Genomic DNA, 19,545 nt, shown 5'->3' with positions numbered 1-19,545 from the left:
GGTGGGAGGAAGCGAAGTGGGGGGGGGAGGGACGGGAAAGAGCGCGAGGGGGCGGGGAGGGGCAACGCGGGAGCGGCGGCCGCCGGCTCTGTCGCTTGGCTGCCGCTGTCCGCTGCGCTGCCTCCGCCCTCGCCGCGCGCCGCCGCCCGCGGGACCCCGAGGAGCCCGGCGCCCCGCACGGGGCCGAGGAGCGGGGGCCCGGGAGCCGCCGCCGAGGGAGGAGCCGGGTCGGAGCGGCCGAGCCCGAGGCCCCCGGGCGTGGAGGTGGGGGGCTGAGGCCCCCGAGGGGGCCCCGCCGAGATGGGCAACCTGGAGAGCGCCGAGGGGGGCCCGGGCGAGCCTCCTTCCGTGTCGCTGCTGCCGCCGCCCGGCAAGATGCCGATGCCCGAGCCCTGTGAGCTGGAGGAGAGGTTCGCCCTGGTGCTGGTGAGAGCCGAGCCCGGTCCCTTCCCCCTCCTGCCGTCCCCGAGGCCCGGGTGCCCCCGGCCGGCCCACCCCTTCGGGGCCGGGGGCGCTGCCGATGCGCGCTCCGTGCCCCCTTGCAACCTCGGAGCAGCCGCTGGCCTCCCGACCTCGGCCCGGGACCTCGCCGGGATCCGCACGTCTTCCCTCTCCCTCCCTCTTCTGCAGCCCTCACACCTCTCCCCACCGCCCCGACAGCCTTCCCGGGTCCGGGTCCCTAGAAGCCCCATTTCTGAGCCTCCTGCTGGTGCGGGGTGGGGGGCGGGGTGGAATCCAGAAACTTGGGGCCGGCCCGCCCCTCAGCCCAAGTCAGGGTCCTCTGGCTGGGGAGACCGCCTCTCGTGTTAACATGGAGGCTTCCCGGGGAGTGGGTCCCACTTCCAGCCCAGACCAGATGTTTGGGGAGGTGGGGAATGGAGGAGAGGGGGCTGGGAGCTGTCGAAGGGGGTGGAATAGAGGGTGATGCCATTCTACTTATTTTCAGAATGGCCTGCAGGCATCCTGCAGAGTTCTTAGTGGATTTGCCCAAAAGGCTGAACATGTGGATAAACCATTTCACCAGTGTATTTTTCCAATTGAAACAATACACAAACCATCCCGCGTCCTTTTTTTTTTTCCCCTCCCTCTTTATGTTAAGCGCTAGTGGCTGGTTTGTGTTCCTTGCCTGTGCTTCTTTTTAGTCTTTCTGTGGGTTTCCCAAAGACCTGTATAGACGAATTTTAAGCCGACTTTGGGATTCTCCTTTGATGTGGGAATTGGACGTTGGTGTCACTGGCTCTGTGGATAGGGAGGATTTGACCTGGTATCCCTGGGATGAAGCCAGAAAATGTGTTGGAGGTAAAAAACAAAACAAACAAACAAACAAAAAAACAAAACGAGGTTTTGGAGAAAGAAAGTGAACTAGGTGATGGGACATTTGCTAGCAGAGGTAAACCTTTAAGAAACTTGGGGAAATAGTTCCTAGTTCCTCCGAGAACTCTCTAAAGGAGCAGTGTTAATGCTGCTGTTATTCTTGGTACGGCCCAGAGGGCCGATTTTGCCTTTGCCCATGCGGAGGGAATAGTTGTGGACTTAGCAGCCTTATTGGATTTCATCTGCCTTGGAATAGGGAGATTAGATCTATTGGCAACAGTGGGACTGTCTAGAGATCCCGGCCTCTCCGATGGTGGAGAGCCTGACATTAGCCCACTGGCACCACAAGCCAGCTCAGAGGTATTCCAGGGGGAAGCCGTGTTACGGGAACCTCTCTGCCCACCAACTCTGCAGAGGGCCAAAGGGATCTGGGCCACACATCCTGTGGCCCTCTGCATTTCCCCCAGCCTCCTCAAGGGGATGGGTGAGTCAGTGATTACTAATGTACTGTGGCCAACTCAGAGGCTGAGAAGGAGAGATTGGGATTTGGTGCCCTTGAGAACAAGAGCTCAACTGTTGGGGAAAAGAGTGGGAGGGAATATGCACTCCAGTGGGGGTGTGAAATCCCCCCTCCTCCCCACCACCACCGTGAGTTGGCGGGAGGTAGTTACAGAAATTGGAGAGAAAGCGATGGTTTCAGGTGGACTGGGTCAGGGGCTGCCTTAGGTAAGGGCTGCCAGGCTGTTGGTTGTGTGAGCTCAGAACCAGAGTTGATCGTGTCCTCATTGGAGCTTGGTTGACAAGTTTGTTTAGTTAGTTGGCAAATTGATGGCTTAATAGCCGCAACATGCACATGGTGTCCTGATTACTAAGCAGAGCACCCAGAGAGCACAGGTCAAGCCAGAGGGACCACCCACTTGCAAGTTATATTTTCTGTATAAAGTTTTGATTTGGTTCCTCTTGGCTTTTGTTTTGGTCTTGTTTCTGTGTGTCTGAGCTGCTGCTGATCGGGGGTTGGAACAGGGCAGGCCAGGGCTAGTTAGCTGTCTTATGGGAGGAGGGGATTTTACCTCACTTTTCCAACACAGAGAAATCATACTTTCTTAGGGATCTGAGTTCTTCTCTGGGGGCTCTTTCCTCTGCTTCTGTAACATGCCCTTTTCACTATCCTTCTTTTACTGTCCTACTATTTGGAAATAGCACTGGCCATTGGATGTTTGACCCTGGAGTAAGCTCAGGTGTATTTCCTGTATTCAGGAGAAGTGTAGTGTGGTAGAAAAAGCCAAGGCTGTTTTAGTAACTGTCTTAACCTCTCTAAGCCTCATCTATGAATTTTATATATTTCTTTATCTAGAAGATAGGGTAATAATTTTTGTCCTGATAGGTTTATGAGAATTAGATGAGCCATGTATATAAGGCCCTTGGTACCCAGGAGGTACTCAGTATAGATTAGCTTTTTTTCTTGATTGTGTGAGTCAGACAAGCTGATCCTTTCTTACTCTTTTCTTTCCCATATTGTCAGCATCATTATGATTGATTTGGTTTATGAAAAAGTTATTTGGGTATTTGTTGAGGTGACATACTGGTGTCTTGGTTAAGCATATGGATTTTCAAGGTAAAGTGGCCTCAAATACTGGCCTCTCCACAGTCTCTAGTTAGAAAAGTGTTTGGCCTTAAGCAAGTTGCTTAATCTCTTCGAGTCCCAGTTTCTTCTTATAAATGAGGATAATAATAGTATTTGCCACATGAAGTTGCTGTGTGGATATAATGAAACTGGAAGTCAGGTACTTAGATAGCAGAGTCTGGCAACTACTATATGCTCAGTAAATGGTAGCTTTTAAATTTGTAGCTCTCAGCAGTGACTCAGATCTGAGATCACTTGTATTCCCCAAAAGGATTTTAAGTTTAGAAATATGATGAGACCAATTACCCTATTCTGTATAGCTAGTCTCAGGATTTGCCTTCTGTGAGATGGAGGGATTCCCCCAGTTCCAGTGTATCTTTGGAACAACCCCACCCCCCCAAAAGCACACTGGCTGGGGAAGTTATATCATTGTGAGTCAAGACCACAGGTTCCCAGTTTTCTGGAACAGACACATGATCTGACACATAGCCTGTCAGCCGAGGTTGTAGAGCTGAAGGTCTAAGGCCATGAGATGATTTGTTTAGGACATTGATCCCAAGAGTTCTAATCTGGCCCAGTGCCCTAATCTAAGACTTCCCTACTGTTGTGCTTGGATACTGATCCCCTCATACCTGGGGGCAGCTGAGGTCCCTGATTGGTCACCTCTGACTGGGATCAGTTCCATCATTTATTCGGTGTGCTATACAAATAGTATCATTTTCTAGCTGTGCCCTGATATGAAAAAGATTGTGAAGCTGTGTTCTGCTTCCTTACCCCCCTTCTCTGGGATCCTTCTTTACCCCCCTGTCTGAGCAGCAATTCCTATGCTGTTGAGCTGAGAAGTTTAGGGATGGTGCAATTATTGGAGCTTCTCTATTAATACCAGAATGAGAACCCATCTCTGTTCTGATAAAGCCCCAGTCTGTGTTTTGGTCCCAACTAGATTACTACCCAACCTCAGTTTCTCAGAAGCCAGTACTGGCCTTTGCTAAGAGAGGAGAGGCAGGGATCTCTAAGTACTTTGAAAGGATAGCTGTCTGCCCATGCTGTGTTTGCACCCTCACTTTTCTCTTTGCTGACTTATTATGGACTTGAAATGGAGGCTAAACGTTCTGACGCCAGAAAAAGCCCTGGACATCCCTCAGGAGAAGGCTGTCAGGGCAAAAGGGTGGGGTTGTATGACAGAGCCTGTCCCTGCCATGGGTCCTCCTCTCCTCCTCTCACATTTCCCTGGTGATGACTGATGGCTTGGGGTTTTGCTCTAAGTGTAGCGTTGACATGGGAGCTAAGCTGGTCTGGGTGCTAGCTGTCTAAGAGGCTTTGAGGGCCTCTTGTGACACAGAAAGGGGATGGGAAAAACTTGGATTAAATATCAAGTTCCAAATGGCCATGATGGAAATTTTTTCCCAGCCCTGGGGATTGTGGTGAATTAGTTCAGGCTGGAATAGGACATGGGGGAGGGAGAGGACCCTTGACAGCAGCTGGTCAGGGGAACCCCTTTGCTCAGAGACCCCATGGAGAAGACCTTAGGCCACAAGAGAGGAGCCTTATTCTCTTGACCTTTCCATGTGACCCTGCCTTAGACTGGGGGAGGTGTGTGGGGAGTTCAGGGGACAGGGCTGATGGAGTGGGCTTCTTGTCATTTGGGAATGTTTTCATTGCTTAAAAGGAGTTTTAGCTTTTTTCTTTTTCCTCTTAAAGTAATACTCATTCCCTAAGAAAAGTCTGAGCAATTTAGAAAGAGGAAAAGACTAAAGATTTATATTGAAGAAAAACATCCATATTTTCTCTAGTTCCTTTACCAAATGGAGCCAATGTGTTTTTAAAACTGTTCATATTTTTTTCTCTGCATAAGGTTTTGTATAATGTTGTAATATTGGAATATACTTTTTAATCCAGTTTGGGGTTTGTTTGTGTTTTTTCTTTCTTTCTTTCTTTTTTTTTTTTTTTTTTTGGCTTTGTTATTTCACTAGTTTTCCCAAGCCTGTCATTGTAAACATTTTTAAATGCCTGTACAGTGGTTCCTCAAGTGAATGTACCATTGTGTGCTTAACTGTTCTATTGTTGGATATTTAGGTTGTTTGCTTCTGCTTGCCATCATAAACAATGCTATGATGAACATCTTGATGTATAAAACTTTTTCAATATTTAGAGTTTTCCTTAGGATAGAAACCCAAAATTGAACCTGCTAGGTTGTAGGATGTAAAGTTTTGTTTTTTTTTTTTTTTAGGATGTAAAGTTTTTAAGGTCCTCGATACATATTTCCAAATAGTTTTTAAAAAAGAAGTAGTTCATGCGCATATCTTCAAAGGAAGGGGGAAGGATTGAGAATAGCTTCTTTTCTCCTGATTATGACAATAATAATGACATGTTTATTAAGCAAATTTAGAAATTAAAAATGCAACAAGTATAAACTATCTAGAAACATATAAAGAAGAGAATTAAAATCACCTGTAATCTCACTGTCTACTATTAACTTTTTGATGTACTTATACCTATTTTAACCGTTAGGATCATACTGTGCAAATTGTATTGTAAGCTGATTTTTATTTTACTATCTTTTTTTTTAATGAACTAGATTTTATTTATTTATTTATTTATTTATTTATTTATTTATTTATTTATTTATGATAGAGAGAGAGAGAGGCAGGAGACACAGGCAGAGGGAGAAGCAGGCTCCATGCAGGGAGCTCAATGTGGGACTTGATCCCAGGACTCCAGGATTACGCCCTGGGCCAAAGGCAGGTGCTAAACCGCTGAGCCACCCAGGGATCCCCTTTATTTTACTTTCTTAAGCATTTTCTCCTTTGTTTAAACATTCCTCAGTATCACGATTTCATAGTTAGGTAGTATTTCATAGTATAGTACTTTATTAATGCCTTATCTTTTTTCTCCTTTTTGCCACTATAAATAACAACTGTGAAGAATATCCTGTGCATAACTATTTGTATGCACCTCTGATTATTTATGTAGGATAAATTGCTAGAAGTATAATTATTGGGTCAAAGGGGATATGTTTTTTTTTGGGGGGGGATATGCTTTTTTAAAGTCTTTTGAGAAATATGTTTCTAAAAAAGTTATACTAGTTGGCTTTTTCACTGACAGTATGTATCTCTCCCATTCTTTGTAAGCTAAACATTACTGGATGGTTTAACATTTTTAAAAAACCTTTGCCAATTTCATTAATGAGAAATAGTGTTTTACTTTGTATTTCTTTCAACATTTCATCATAAATGTTTTGGCCATCTTTTGTGATCTTTGCTCTCTGTTGGGTATTTATTACAGATACATATTTCTATGTGATAAATGTGTACATTTCCACATTTTTATTATAAAAATTTTCACATATGAAAGAGCATATTATTATAAAAATTTTCACATATGAAAGAGCATATTATGAGATTAAAATAATGTTTAAAATGGATACACTGGTGTATCTACTGTGGAGTTCTTGGAATTGCTTCCTGTCCCTTAATTTCTTCTCCCTGCTATTTTATCTGGGATGAAGAAACCCTTTAGCTCAGGACTTCTTGGGTCTGGGACAAGTCTGCAGCTGGGACGGTCCAGGTGGCAGCCACACCAGTGTTTCAGAGCTCTGTCTGTGGGGAAACAACCACGACAGCTGCTGAGAACAGGAACTAGTCGTGGTGGAAATAGCTAATCTTCAATGAAGTGAAAAAAGAAGCCAAGGTGGAGAGGAAATGAGACCACAGATCCTCCCGTGCCCCTGAGGTTGCCTGGGAAGGCTGGTTGGAGCCAGGGCCTGGTTCTGTGGTCAAGACCAGAGTTCCGCCCCAGAACTGACTACCGTGGGCTCAGGGGACGGCAGCGCTGGCTGCCTGAAGTCAGAGTGTTGACTGGTCGACCAGGCTGGTCGCCTCAATCCTGGGGAAACATTTCTTCCAAGTCTGAGCCGAGCTGAAGCAGTGCCAGGGAAAGGCCGGGGGTTCATTCCAGTTCGGAAATGCACTTCAGAGAAGAGGAAGGACCTTTTACTTTGAAGATAAGAGAGGGTGCTGTCTCCACACAGCACCCCCACCTCCTGCTCCTCGCTGGGTGCTTCAGGACTCCCTCTTTGATCAGCACCAGTTGGGGACTGACGGGTTTTAAGATCGTCATCCATAAAGAAAAGTGTATTCTGGAACAGAGATGAACTAAGCAGCTAGAATTCCTGAGTTCCCAGTTCCAGTCTCTCTTTTGCCTCCCTCAGCAAAGCCGCATCTTTGCGTGTTGTTTTCCTTCCACATGGGAAAATGAATCACCCAAGGAAGACGTCGAACTGTCAAGCCGCCTCCCTGTCCTTGAGATACCCTGCTGGCCTTTGCCTCCCAGCCTGCTCTCTGCTTCTCTTTTCATCTTTCAGAGCCCCCTCTGTCCAGATTCTCTCGCCTTTTCTGTCCTTCATCCCCTCACAGCAAAGTCACGGGCTGGGAGTTTGTGTGTTTTGGTAAGAGAGGACCTGGAGAGGGTGTTTTGGAAGCAGTATACCCCCCCGCCCGCTTTACGAATTTGCACATTCTTCTTAGTTTATAAAGTACTTTGAGGTCCTTGAATGGTGTTGTAAATAATATTCAGAACCAAGGGGCTAGCAGAATTATTTACGTGATGAATTTTGCCAGGAGAAGAAGGGTTTAGGCTGTTTACAATGTGGTGGTTCAGTTCTTGTCCTCATCTCTTCCTCCTGTCCCCTCCCCATCTCTTTTACCACCTTCCCACCCTAAGCCAGTGTTATTGCCAGGGGGGCTGGAGTTGGGGCTGGTCATCTTGCCTCTGGGTCCCTAAACAAATTAACAGAGCTGGTATGTATTCTCTTCCTTCCCTACTTGCTCATCTACTCAGGTCTAGACTATGTCATACCCCTTCTGCAGTTGCCCAGTGCCTCTTTAAGAAGAGCTGGGGATGAGCCTGGTTTTCCCTACTTTAGGAGATGTTTATTTTAAGAACTACCTACCTACAGGGACACCTGGGTGGCTCAGTCGATTAAACATATGACTCGTGATTTTGGTTCAGCTCATGATCTCAGGGTCTTGGGCTGGAGCCCCATGTTGGGCTCTGCACTCAGTACAGTCTGCTTGAGTTTTTCTCTCCCTCTCCCTCTGCTCCTCCTCACACTCATGCACCCACATTCTCTATCTCTTAAATAAATAAACTTTTTAAAAATAAAAACTTTATATATTTGTGAGAGAGAACAGAGAGAGAGAGAGAGAGAGAGAGAGAGAGAGAGCATAAGCAGTAGGGATGGGCAGAGGGAGAAGGAGAAGCAGACTCCTCACCTAGCAGGGAGTCTGATGTAAGCTAGATCCCAGAACCCTAGGATCATGACCTGAGCTGAAGCCAGATGCTTAACCAACTGAGCCACCCAGGCACCCCTAAAATAAAATCTTTAAAAAATGTTTCTTTCTGAGCAAACTTCATTCTTTATGAAATGGCTGATGATGATATACCTATCTACAGGATTTTGAGGCTGTTTAAAGTAGAAAACATAGTAAAAATACTTTGTAACCCTCAAAGGTTCTACAAATAAATGTTTGTGGCATATACATTACCCACTACACCAATCTCTGTTCCCATAAATAAAAGTGGTTGTTGTGTGGGGGTGGTATGATCCCAGGAGGGAGTTGTTGGAAATAAGTGAGGATGTTTTGGTTATCATACTGACTGGGTGGCACTTAGTGCTGCAGGGCCAGGGATATTAACTATCCTACAGCGTTTGGGCAGCCCCACACAGTAAAGAATGCTCCTGTCCACATGCTGACAGCACCCCTGCTGAGAATCATCTTCTACTAATCTATACCTCCCTTGTCCCGTGTCCCAGTTGGGGATTAAGCTTCGGGGGGCAGTAAAAGTGAAAGCAGAACCATAGTTTTTTGGTACTTTCTTGATTTTCCCCACTTCCTGTTATGTCCTCAGGCAAGAAATGGATCTCTTTTATGACTTCTGTCTTTAGGTTTAAGGCCCGATTCCCTGATCCCCTCTGTACTTTGGGCCCTACCATAAATTTATCAAGGAGCAGTTTGGGGTATGCATACTCCACTGCTGATCTTTACCTACCCCTGGTTAGCTCCTCAAGCCAAGGTAAAAATTCTTTGAGGTTGGGAATATGTTTGAGAGATCTTTGAACAATGCTTCTGAATCTTGTGGGTAACCAACCCTTTTGAAAATCTGATTAGACCTGTGACCCCTAATTCTCCCCACCCTAACGCATATGTGTGTACACACACACACACACACACACACACACACAGTATCTGGGGCTTTAAAGCTTATTCTTGGATCTGCTAAAGAATTTCTGGCTTTGAGCCTAGAGGAATGGGAAGGTAGAGCTGAGGGAGAAGGTGGAGCCACAGAAGTCCCTTGATACAAGTACTCTTGATATTTTGTAAGGAGAAGAAGCCCTGGCTATCAGTTCAGATAAAATGATGTCTCTTGGTGGTGGTTCCAAACAAGAGAGCTTGTTGAAACTTGGCTGACTCTCATTTAGGGGAGATATTCTTGCCCCTGGACATTTTGATTTATTTTTGATTAAGGACACTTTGTGATAGGGTCTGTCCTTACACTCTCAGCCTCCAGGAACATCTAGTTTAGGGATGACAGGATGTACTTTGACGAGCCAGGGGAACCAGTGGCATCCTTGCAGTGAGATCCAAAGTTTAGGTCATATCCTGTGTTTGGCGGTCCTACCTGCCTAATGTAGCAACTGCCTCCTGCAGGCCCAAGTTCTGGGAATATTCAGGCAGTCAGCTTCCCAGGGTGTGCCTGAGAGGGAACTGGGAATAGCCAGTCTCTAGGAGTTACTTTTATGCTTAAATCCTCTTGCTTTCTACCTTACAGGGGGAAAAAGAAACTAATAATAATTTTAAGAATTTTTTTTTACATCTCAGAACATTTCATACTAAAATTTTTGAAGGAAAGAGGTTTTAGGGGTCTTATTATGAAAAAAACTTTTTTTCTGGGTAGAGTCTCCTACCTCATCCTTATAGGAATGGCTCAGTTTCTGGTCTCCACCAAATGCCTCAATTTAACTTGTATAGGTTAAGGAAAGACAACATTTGTTGGGTATATGCCGCATGCTGTTACATGTGTCACATCCGTTAACTTGTCAACAACTCTGTGAGGCATTTGTGTCACTTCTCCTTTGCAGGTGATAAGACCAGGGCTCAGAGCGGTTAACTAACCTGCAGAAGGTCTCCACTTAAATGTCACTTACTTAGAGGAGCCTTAAGCAAAAATTTTCAGTTTTTTTTGTTGTTGTTGTTCATGTTAAAAGGACTGCTGGAATACAACTTCTAAAAAACGCTTAATCCTTGATCGTATGTATAGATTTTTAAATGCACAGAAAAATTTCTGGAAGTATACGGTGGTTACCTCTGGGATGGAGGGAGGGAAGGGACCGTATTGGGAGGAACAGGAAAGTCAAATTGAATTTAATTTAGCTTTATAAAATGTTTACATTTTTTATAAGGGGAATGTGTACTTGTGCGTTAATTATGTAATTAAAAGTTAAGGAAAAAGGTTCTTAATCTTACTAGAAGTCAAAGAAATGAATATTTAAAATATATGCTTTTGGGGAGGCTGGGCATCTGCCTGCGGCTCAGGTCATGATTCCAGGGTCGTGGGATCCAGCCCTTCATCCGTCTCTCTGCTCAGCAGGGAGTCTGCTTCTCCCTCTCCTTCTGCCTGCTGCTCTGCCTACTTGTGCTTGCAGTCTCTGTCAAATAAATAAATAAAATCTTTTTTAAAAATACACTTTTTTTTACTAATCATCTAGGTGAAATTTGAGAGATTGATAATGTCTATGGGTGTCTTAATGGTACATTAATACATAATTAATGGTGGGGTAATTTGGTACAGGCATATTTGAAGGCATTTTAGAGTGTCTATCCATTTCAAATGGGCACACCCTCTGACCAGGCCATCTTCTAGGAAACTGTCCTACAGAACTATTTACACATGTGCAGGAAGGTGCATATAAAGGATCCTCAGGAAAAAAAAAAAAAAAAAAAAGGATCCTCAGGGCTGCACTGTTTAACTGTAAAAAACTAGGGACAACCTGATGGTCTGTTTTGTGTCCAAATCTATTTCCCTTCCATTCACCTAGTTACTCAAGGCCAATGTTGGGAGTTATCCTTAATTTTTTTCTTCTGTCTCTCCCATACCTGATTCCATCTCCAAAAATATATCTCAGATCTATCCATTTTCTCTCTACTACCATGGTTTCAGTCCAAGCAATATCAGCTCTTGCTTCTATTATATCCAACCAACTGGCCTCCTCTACTGCCCCTTTCTCCATCCCCCTGTTCATTTTCCACAAAGCTGCCAAATTTAAAATATAAATTACATAGCATCTTTCCCCTGCCTAAAACCTTTAATGGCTTCCTTTTGTACCTAGGAAAAAAGGAAACTCTTGGCCTTGGCCCTTAAGATTGTGCATTATTTGGTCCTGCTGATCTCTTCAACCTCACTCACCCTCCTGTTCACCACACTCCATGTTAGCCTTCTTTTATTTCAGTACAAGCCCCTCTGTCTCAGGGCCTTTGCACAAGTTGCTTCCTCTTCTGGAATGCCTTTTCCCTGAATCTTCAAGCGTTTTGATCCAGCTTATACTTCAGGTCTCAGTTTAAAAAAAATGTGGAACACCTGGGTGGCTCAGTGGTTGAGCATCGCCTTCGGCTCAGGGCATGATCCTGGGATCCAGGATCAAGTCCCGCATCAGCCTCCCTGCATGGAGCCTGCTCACTCTGCCTGTGTCTCTGCCTCTGTCTCTCTCTGTGTCTCTCATGAATAAATAAATAAAACCTTTAAAAAAAATGCCACCTTTCAGAGAGGCCTCCCTCACTTTTTATTTTCTATCTTAACATGCTATTTATTTCTTTTGTATTATTTTCATTTTCAAATTATTTGTTGATTACTTATTTATTATCTGTCCCCTGAGACTGTTGGCTCCAGGAGGGTGGAGACTTTATGTATGCTTATCACTGTACAGCCAAATAACTGGCACTGGGTAGGCACTCAATAAATGGCGGTGGCTGATGGGAATCTCCAAGATGTGTATGTGTGTAAATAAAATAATCTAAAAAGCAGTTAAAAGGAGACTGTGTATAATGCTTTATAAGCCACATGTTTATATGTAAATATATAGAAAAAAGGTCTGAAAGAATCAACAGCAGACTTAATTGTGTGATGACCCTTGGAAGGCAATGGATAGAGTTGGGGCTGATGAGTGACTCATTTTTTATTCTGTAAGCTTTTGAGTTGATTGAAAAAAAAATTTACTCATGTATTTATTTTTCTTCTGAGGGAAGAGGAGGCAATAAAAAAAAAAAAAACAGGGGAGAAGGACTCAACTTTTTTTTTTTTTAAGATTTTATTTATTTATCCATGAGAGACACAGAGAGAGGGGCAGAGACCCAGGCAGAGGGAGAAGGGAGAAGCAGGATCCTTGCAGGGAGCCTGATGCAAGACTCTATCCTAGGAACCCTGGGATTATGACCTGAGCCAAAGGCAGACACTCAACCACTGAGACACCCAGGCATCCCAGCACTCAACTTTTATTGCAAAGAAGAAAGTTCCTCTTTATTATTCCCTGCACTGAGCCAAAAGAAGTGAGCAAGAGGGAGAAGGGACACCAGTGGGGTCAGCAACTGGCCACAGCCCATTCCCTGCCCTGTGCTGAGCTGGCACTAGTTTTTAGAGTAGAAAGAATCTTAGGAGATGCTCTTTTGCTCTGAGGTTGTATTTTAAATTCTTTAATGTAGGCATGATCTTGGTCCCCCAGACACAGCCTCATTGTGTATTTTTAGCCTTTTTTATTTCTAGGCCAGTGAAAGCTGCACCTCCAGCCTTAGCAGAGCTGTAGCAGGTGAAGTCAGCAAAGAGAATAAATGTGAGCTCTGGACTTCACTGCTGCTAAGTTTTTCAAAGTCAAGACCATTTAGCAGCCCTGACCCCCACGGAAGCCACATTCTTTAGATTCTTATCTCCCGGGAATACAGATAGCTAATCATTTTCATAGCTAACATTTCCAGGGCTAATGGTATGCCAGGCACCATGCAAAGTTCTTCACATGACTTCATTTAATCATCACAACTTTATGAAGTAGTTTTATTATCTGCATTTTATAGATGAGGAAACTGAGGTCCAGGAAGGTTAAGTAGCTCACTAGGATCACACAGTAAGTGGTGAAGTTAGGATTTGAATCCAAGCAGTCTGACTCCAAGCCCCTGTTGTGAGCTAGGGCTTCCTTCTCTTCCCGGGGTCAGCCTCCTTTCCCTTGGTTGCTGCTTTGGAGGAGGGTGTGTAGATTATAGCAGAATATATGGGAGGCTCCAGGACAAGGCGTCCTTTGCTAAGAGGTGTGGTAGGAAGATTTGGGCTTTGGATTCAGTCAGACTTATCCCACTAGGACATGGGCTATTCAAGTGTTTTGGTTTTCAGGTTTTGGAGGGTTTTGTTTTATTTTGTTTTGTTTTACTTACTGTGTGCCAGCAATACCACTGGGTATACAGTGGTGAAAAGACAAATATCGCCTCTACCTTGGTGGAGTTTACAGGGAAAGACAGATTTTTTTTTTTTTTTAGATTTTATTTATTTGAGAGAGTGAGAGATTTTATTTATAGTGAGAGAGGATACAAACCAGGTCAGGAGGAGAGGGAGAAGCAGACTCCCTGATGAGCAGGGAGCCCAAAGTGGGACTCTATCCCAGGATCCAGGAATCATGACCTGAGCCAAAGGCAGAGGCTTAACTGACTGAGGTATCCAGGCACCCCTGGAAAGACAGATATTAAGCAAATAAATAATTAATCGCAAATTATGGTATGTCCTTGGGAGGCAAAGAACAAGTAGTTAGGAGAGAGCAATAACAAAGGCTCCCTCTAAATGAATGCCAGAAACAGCCTTGGAAGTTTATGAGCGGTTTTCTGCTTTCATTTCATTTTCCTTCCTTTCTTGATTTATTAAGGAAGTATGTCTTAGGTGCCTGCTGTCAACACAGCACTTTCCTGAGTACTTTGGAGAATACCAAGAAAGAGAAGAAAATGCTCACTAAGTTAGAGAGACAAAACATATACCTAGAACTGTACTTTGAACAACTAGAGAATTAGAACAAGCGTGTGTCCTCAGTTGTCTACGAGACTCCTCATGTACCTCTCGTATACCTCAGTTATCTTATCCATAGCTTGGGGATGCCCTTTGTCTTGCCCAGTCCCATCTGGGAAGACCAAAGGAGATCATGAGGTCACAGAGTGTCACACAGCTACAAGCACTGAAGTGTTGGTGAGTTAGGGAAGGGTCCCTGTGGCAAGAGGATTGCCAATCAGGCGGTGCTCTGAGGAGGACATGGACTTTCATTCGGGTCTTAAAGGGGATAGGTGTAGATAAGGAGCGAGGACATTGTTGCAGGCCAGAGCTTAGGGGAGGAGGTTAAAGGGGAAGAATGAGCCAGGCATGTGAGGGGCAGCCAGAAGCCCTGCTGCTGGGACAGAGGAACCCAGGTACAAACAGAGAGGTGAGCTTGGATCAGGTCAGAGGGGCAGTTGGTAAAGAGTTTTGTCTGAAGTGTCTCTGATTGCTAGAGAAGGCTGTGGAGGCCTTCCTGCCTGGGCTTTCAGCGGGGAAAAGAGATCGTTGGCAAGTGGTTCATGGCCATTCATGGGTTTGTTCCCTAAACTGAATGATTGACATATGGGAGAAATACACAGCGACCCAGTCCTTATAGGTTACAAAATCAGAATAATTTGATGTAAGCGGCACTGGACAGAGGATGTTACCTCTGAACTGCAGAAGTCCAAAAATTTAGAAGATTCCATTTCTAGTCACCAAGTTTGGGGCTAATTCTTTCCTTTGCTAAAAATCTATTATGCCTTCCTTTAGGATGAAATGTTGTCTTGCACTGTATAATTTGTATTATTAACAATGGCTTTTCGTGGTAGGTACCCAATAAGTGTAGCTCATTGTGTAGTAATAGTGTCCGGTGTTTGTGAGCCACTTTCTACCCGCTCGTGTTTCCTTACACACTATTGGGGTAGAGGGTGGAAGGGTGGCCCCGCAGCCTCTTCCAGCTAGTCATCTAGGCCAGACTCCCGGGAGTCACGCTAAGCTATTCTTCCTCCCACCTTCTCTCTGTATGTACTACCACTGCCATAGTTGGTCCTCATTGCTTGCCTGGTGTATTGTAACAGATCCCTCTGTGGTCTCTCTACTCTGGTCGTGCAGACCCACCTGCCCTGATCCATCGTGTAGCCATATGTAAAGACCTCAGGGAAGGGTTTTCTAGGAAGAGAGAACAATCTGTGCAAAGCTGTGGGGTGGGAAGGAGGTTTGCACAGTTGAGAACGCAGAGGAGTGCCAGATTGATTGACAAGGATGCTGGAGAGAGGTGAGCAGGGCCCCCAGATCACGGGAGACCTTGTCAACTTTGGTGAGGAGTTTAGGTACTATTGTAGGTGGAATAACTTGATCTGCTTTATAGTATTAAGAGTTCACTATGGCTGCTGTGTGGAGAATTCTGGAATCTGGCTCCCCTCTGGGCAGCATGGTGGTCTGAGTGAGACCAGGCTCCTCATCCTCACTCAACTTTGTCCACAGCAGAGTGATCATACCCTCTGCCTTTTCAAGTTTGACTGGTGCTCAGTCCTCACTCCTCTACCCACCCTCAGGCCAGAAAGGGCAGTGCCTCTGCTAGGCTGGCCCCAGTGTTTGGCGTGCCTACTGGTGGCTTGAGCCTATAATTTGGCGGGTTGGCTGGTTACAAAAATAAAAAGTGCGACCTATAACTAAAGCTGAGTGGATTCAGTAAAGAGGGAGCTTTTAATTTGCAGAGGTCCTGGGCTGTATTTAAGTGGAGGAGAAATGTGTCTCCTCCCTATGTGCTGTTCCATTTTCTCCCTCTAGTACCTGCTCTGGGCAGGGTTGGGACTCATAGGTCTGCGGGTGAGCTGTGCAGGACTTTATTTTTTTTATTTTTATTTTTTAAAGATTTTATTTGTTTACTCACGAGAGAGAGAGAGAGAGGCCGAGACACAGGCAGAGGGAGAAGCAGGCTCCATGCAGGGAGCCCGACGTGGGACTCGATCCCAGGTCTCCAGGATCACGCCCTGGGCTGAAGGCGGCGCTAAACCACTGAGCCACCTGGGCTGCCCTGTGCAGGACTTTAGGGAGATATTTGGAGGGGATGTTGGGTCCAACAAAAGGTTGTAGGCTTCCTGTGAAGTCAGTATTATTCAGTCTTGTTTCTTAGGGATATAAGTAGAGTCTTTAAGTACTTGTCTTTTCAGGGCTCCTCAAGCTTGATTCTCTAAAGATTTCCTGAATCCACTCTGTATGTTCTTGACTGGCAGAGAAATAAGAAATCTGGGCTGGGAAACTACAAGATGCTCAGGGATTCCTTTTGCCTGTTCAGCCAGGCCTTTTTCAAGAGCTTTGGGACTCAGTGAATCTGGATTTGGATCCTGGCTCTGCCACTTATTATCTTTATGACCTTGGGCCAGTGCCTTAACTTCTTTGAGCCTTAGTTTCTTTATCTGTATAATCAGGATAATAATACCTAGCTTCTAGGGATTTTGTGAGGATATAAAGGATCCAGGGCAGTGTTTGGCATACTGGCCACTTAATAAATTTTAGTAGAAATATTTTAAGACCACTAACCTCTTAATGTTACGGATCTAGTATTAAGGGGCCGAAAAAGAATGTTCAAGAAATTTGAATTACTGTTGATGGGTAGGGACTGGTTTTATGTACCACAAGTTGTCAAATCACTGAGCTGCATGCCACCCAGTCATCTCCTTGCTTTCCCAGCTGATGATATTGGCTTTGTCCTGACCTATCCACAGGCCTAAGGGCCTTTCAGAACCTGTAACCCTTGCCTGCTGTCTAGCACAATTTCATTTCTTGTACAGCCCTGGACGTTAAAAGCCTTTTGGACTGGGGCATGTACCAAAGCCAGAATCGCTTGAATAGGCCTGCCTGGGCCAGATCCGTGCTCCTGGGACAGTAGGGAACTCTGGGGTGGTGGGGGCCACTCTTAAGGTGCCAGATGCAGACTGGCAATCAGGAGATCACATACTCCCCTCTCCTTGATGCCAGCCTTAGAGGGAGGCCCAGATAATGTTCTAGAATAGATGGATCAGAGCTAACTGGGAAAGAGTGTCTTTATTTGAGCCTTATGTGTCCAGGATATGCTTGAGCCTCTTAGTTTGGACAAGCTTCTTGTTTGTGGTTGTGGTTATTTTGTTTTTACTTGCTGCTCAGCGGAATCAGCATCACACAAGCGCTCATTATCCTCAGGTCCTTGGCAGTCAGGGCACTTGGTGAATCCCTTGTGAAGTGCTCACGTCTGCAGATTATTTTCCAATGCATCTGGCATGAGTTCCAGAATGATGGTCCAACAGCAGCTATTACTTGCTCCCTTTGGGTTGGCTAATTACTGCTGGCATCGTGGGTGACTGAGGAATTAAGAATCTGTGCTTTTATGGGGCAACTGGTCCTGGTGAGCTCCCAAAGCAGTTATTTGTCATTTCCCCAGAGTATCCTTGTTTAAAGTTTGGAGCATAACCTCAGGAGGTGAGGGGTAGCCAGCTAGATAGGCTATGGTGGCATTTGGCTACTCAGTTGATTCTTTCCAAGAATTGTAAAGAACTCATCCAGTACCTGTTGCTGCAGATACCCAGGGAAATATCAAGATGGTGTCATAACCGTATAAAAACACTATCAGTTGTTTCCGATTGTCTTGGGGGCAAGAGGGCAGACAGTTTACTCCATCCTTACTCTATGGCAAGGCAGGTGAAAAGATTCACATCAGTACTCTGGAGGGCCTGAGGCTGTGAACTGAGAACGGTTACGGTGTCATCTTTCCTGCCTGGAGAAGGGGGGGAAGGACCCAGTGCCAGCCCTCGGAGTCTCACTGACTGCAGCCTAGCCTTCATTCACTCTGTAAGCATTTACTGAGCACTTAGAATAATGTTAAGTGCCAGAAAAGTAGAGATGACTAAGGCAGTGTCTGCCCCCAGGAGTTCAGTCTAGAGAGGGAGACAAGCACACGAAACATGTAATTGCAATATACAGCTTGGGAAGTGCAGTGCTAGAGATCATGCGGGAGCATCTGGGGAGCCCAGCGTAGAGGTGAGGCTCGGGAATGCTGCCCGCACGAGGAAATCTGCGGCTAAAGGGAGAATTAGGAGTGGGAGAGACGTGTAGGCGAGAACGTGGTCCGGGCAGAGGGGACAGCACGAGCAGAGGCAGCCACGCGATGCAGAGCAGGCATGTCAGGAGTCCTCGTGCAGACGCTTGCTCGAGGGTTGTTGGAGTGGGAGGCGTCAGGCAGATTGGTGGGCAGAGAAGCGAGCGTGGTCAGGGAGGCCTTGGTAGTGCCGCCTTGCTAGTGGGAGCCCGAGCCAGGGCTGGTATGGAGAAGCATGCAACAGAGTCCATAGGTAGTGACAAAAATTAAATGTGAGGGCCTTGACAGCTAGTTAGACTTGACATTGAGAAGATGAGGGGCTCTTGCCTTGGATTTCAGGATGGCACCCAGATTTCTAGCTTGCTAGAGCAGTGAGATGGGGGTGCTACTAGTTAAGAGAACACAGGAGAGAAAATAACGTTGAAGGAAACGTGGTGAGGCCGGTTGAGGCGTGTGAGGTCTCAGAAACTGGAGACATCCAGGTGGAATGTCTACCAGGCAGTTGGCTATTTAAAGCTGAAACTCCAAGGAGAAGTCTGGGATAGCAATTAATACTTGACAATTTTCAGTGTCTACTGGTCAATAAAATTGGGGGCCGAAGCATTCTCATACCTTTGTCTCTGTCCCCACAGACAGTATGGCCCTTTGAGTGGCTGGGAGGGCGTGTACTCCCACAAGGCAAGGACAGACTTGCTAGGAAGAGTGATTAGTCGAGGGGGCCAAGCTTAGAGATTTGTGGTAGAAATCAGACCTCAGGTTTGCAGACTGCAGATTTAACCTGAGAAGTCAGGAGATAATGGGGAAATGAGGGATTTGAGACAAGGAGGAACACTAAAGGTAGCTTAGCCAAAACTCCGAAAGGTTAGAGGAATTGGAATTGTCCCAGATCACTCGGCAGGGCACTTAGTGACTCGTTTGCATCTCCCAGATTCTGGTCCCAGCTTTCTTTTTTTTTTTTTTTAAGTTTTTATTTTTTTGACAGATATTAAGCAAATAAATAATTAATCGCAAATTATGGTATGTCCTTGGGAGGCAAAGAACAAGTAGTTAGGAGAGAGCAATAACAAAGGCTCCCTCTAAATGAATGCCAGAAACAGCCTTGGAAGTTTATGAGCGGTTTTCTGCTTTCATTTCATTTTCCTTCCTTTCTTGATTTATTAAGGAAGTATGTCTTAGGTGCCTGCTGTCAACACAGCACTTTCCTGAGTACTTTGGAGAATACCAAGAAAGAGAAGAAAATGCTCACTAAGTTAGAGAGACAAAACATATACCTAGAACTGTACTTTGAACAACTAGAGAATTAGAACAAGCGTGTGTCCTCAGTTGTCTACGAGACTCCTCATGTACCTCTCGTATACCTCAGTTATCTTATCCATAGCATGGGGATGCCCTTTGTCTTGCCCAGTCCCATCTGGGAAGACCAAAGGAGATCATG

At 45.4% G+C, this 19,545-nt stretch overlaps 1 protein-coding gene across 5 annotated transcripts in view; it reads left to right on the top strand.

Moving 5' to 3' along the window:
* The window catches only part of FMNL3 (formin like 3), a 59,103-nt gene continuing 39,558 nt past the window's right edge, over positions 1 to 19,545 (top strand). The window contains exon 1 of one of the 5 annotated variants that reach the window (XM_041735767.1): positions 1 to 426. In XM_041735767.1, the coding sequence (XP_041591701.1) occupies positions 301 to 426 (126 nt within the window). In that variant the 5' untranslated portion in view covers positions 1 to 300. The remainder of the gene's footprint in view (positions 427 to 19,545) is intronic. The other 4 variants (XM_041735765.1, XM_041735766.1, XM_041735764.1 and 1 more) reach the window with 4 other exon arrangements.

The sequence above is a fragment of the Vulpes lagopus genome, chromosome 21 (assembly GCF_018345385.1).
Source record: "Vulpes lagopus strain Blue_001 chromosome 21, ASM1834538v1, whole genome shotgun sequence".
Taxonomy (NCBI): Eukaryota; Metazoa; Chordata; class Mammalia; order Carnivora; family Canidae; genus Vulpes; species Vulpes lagopus.
This window is presented reverse-complemented; position numbering and strand designations above follow the sequence as displayed.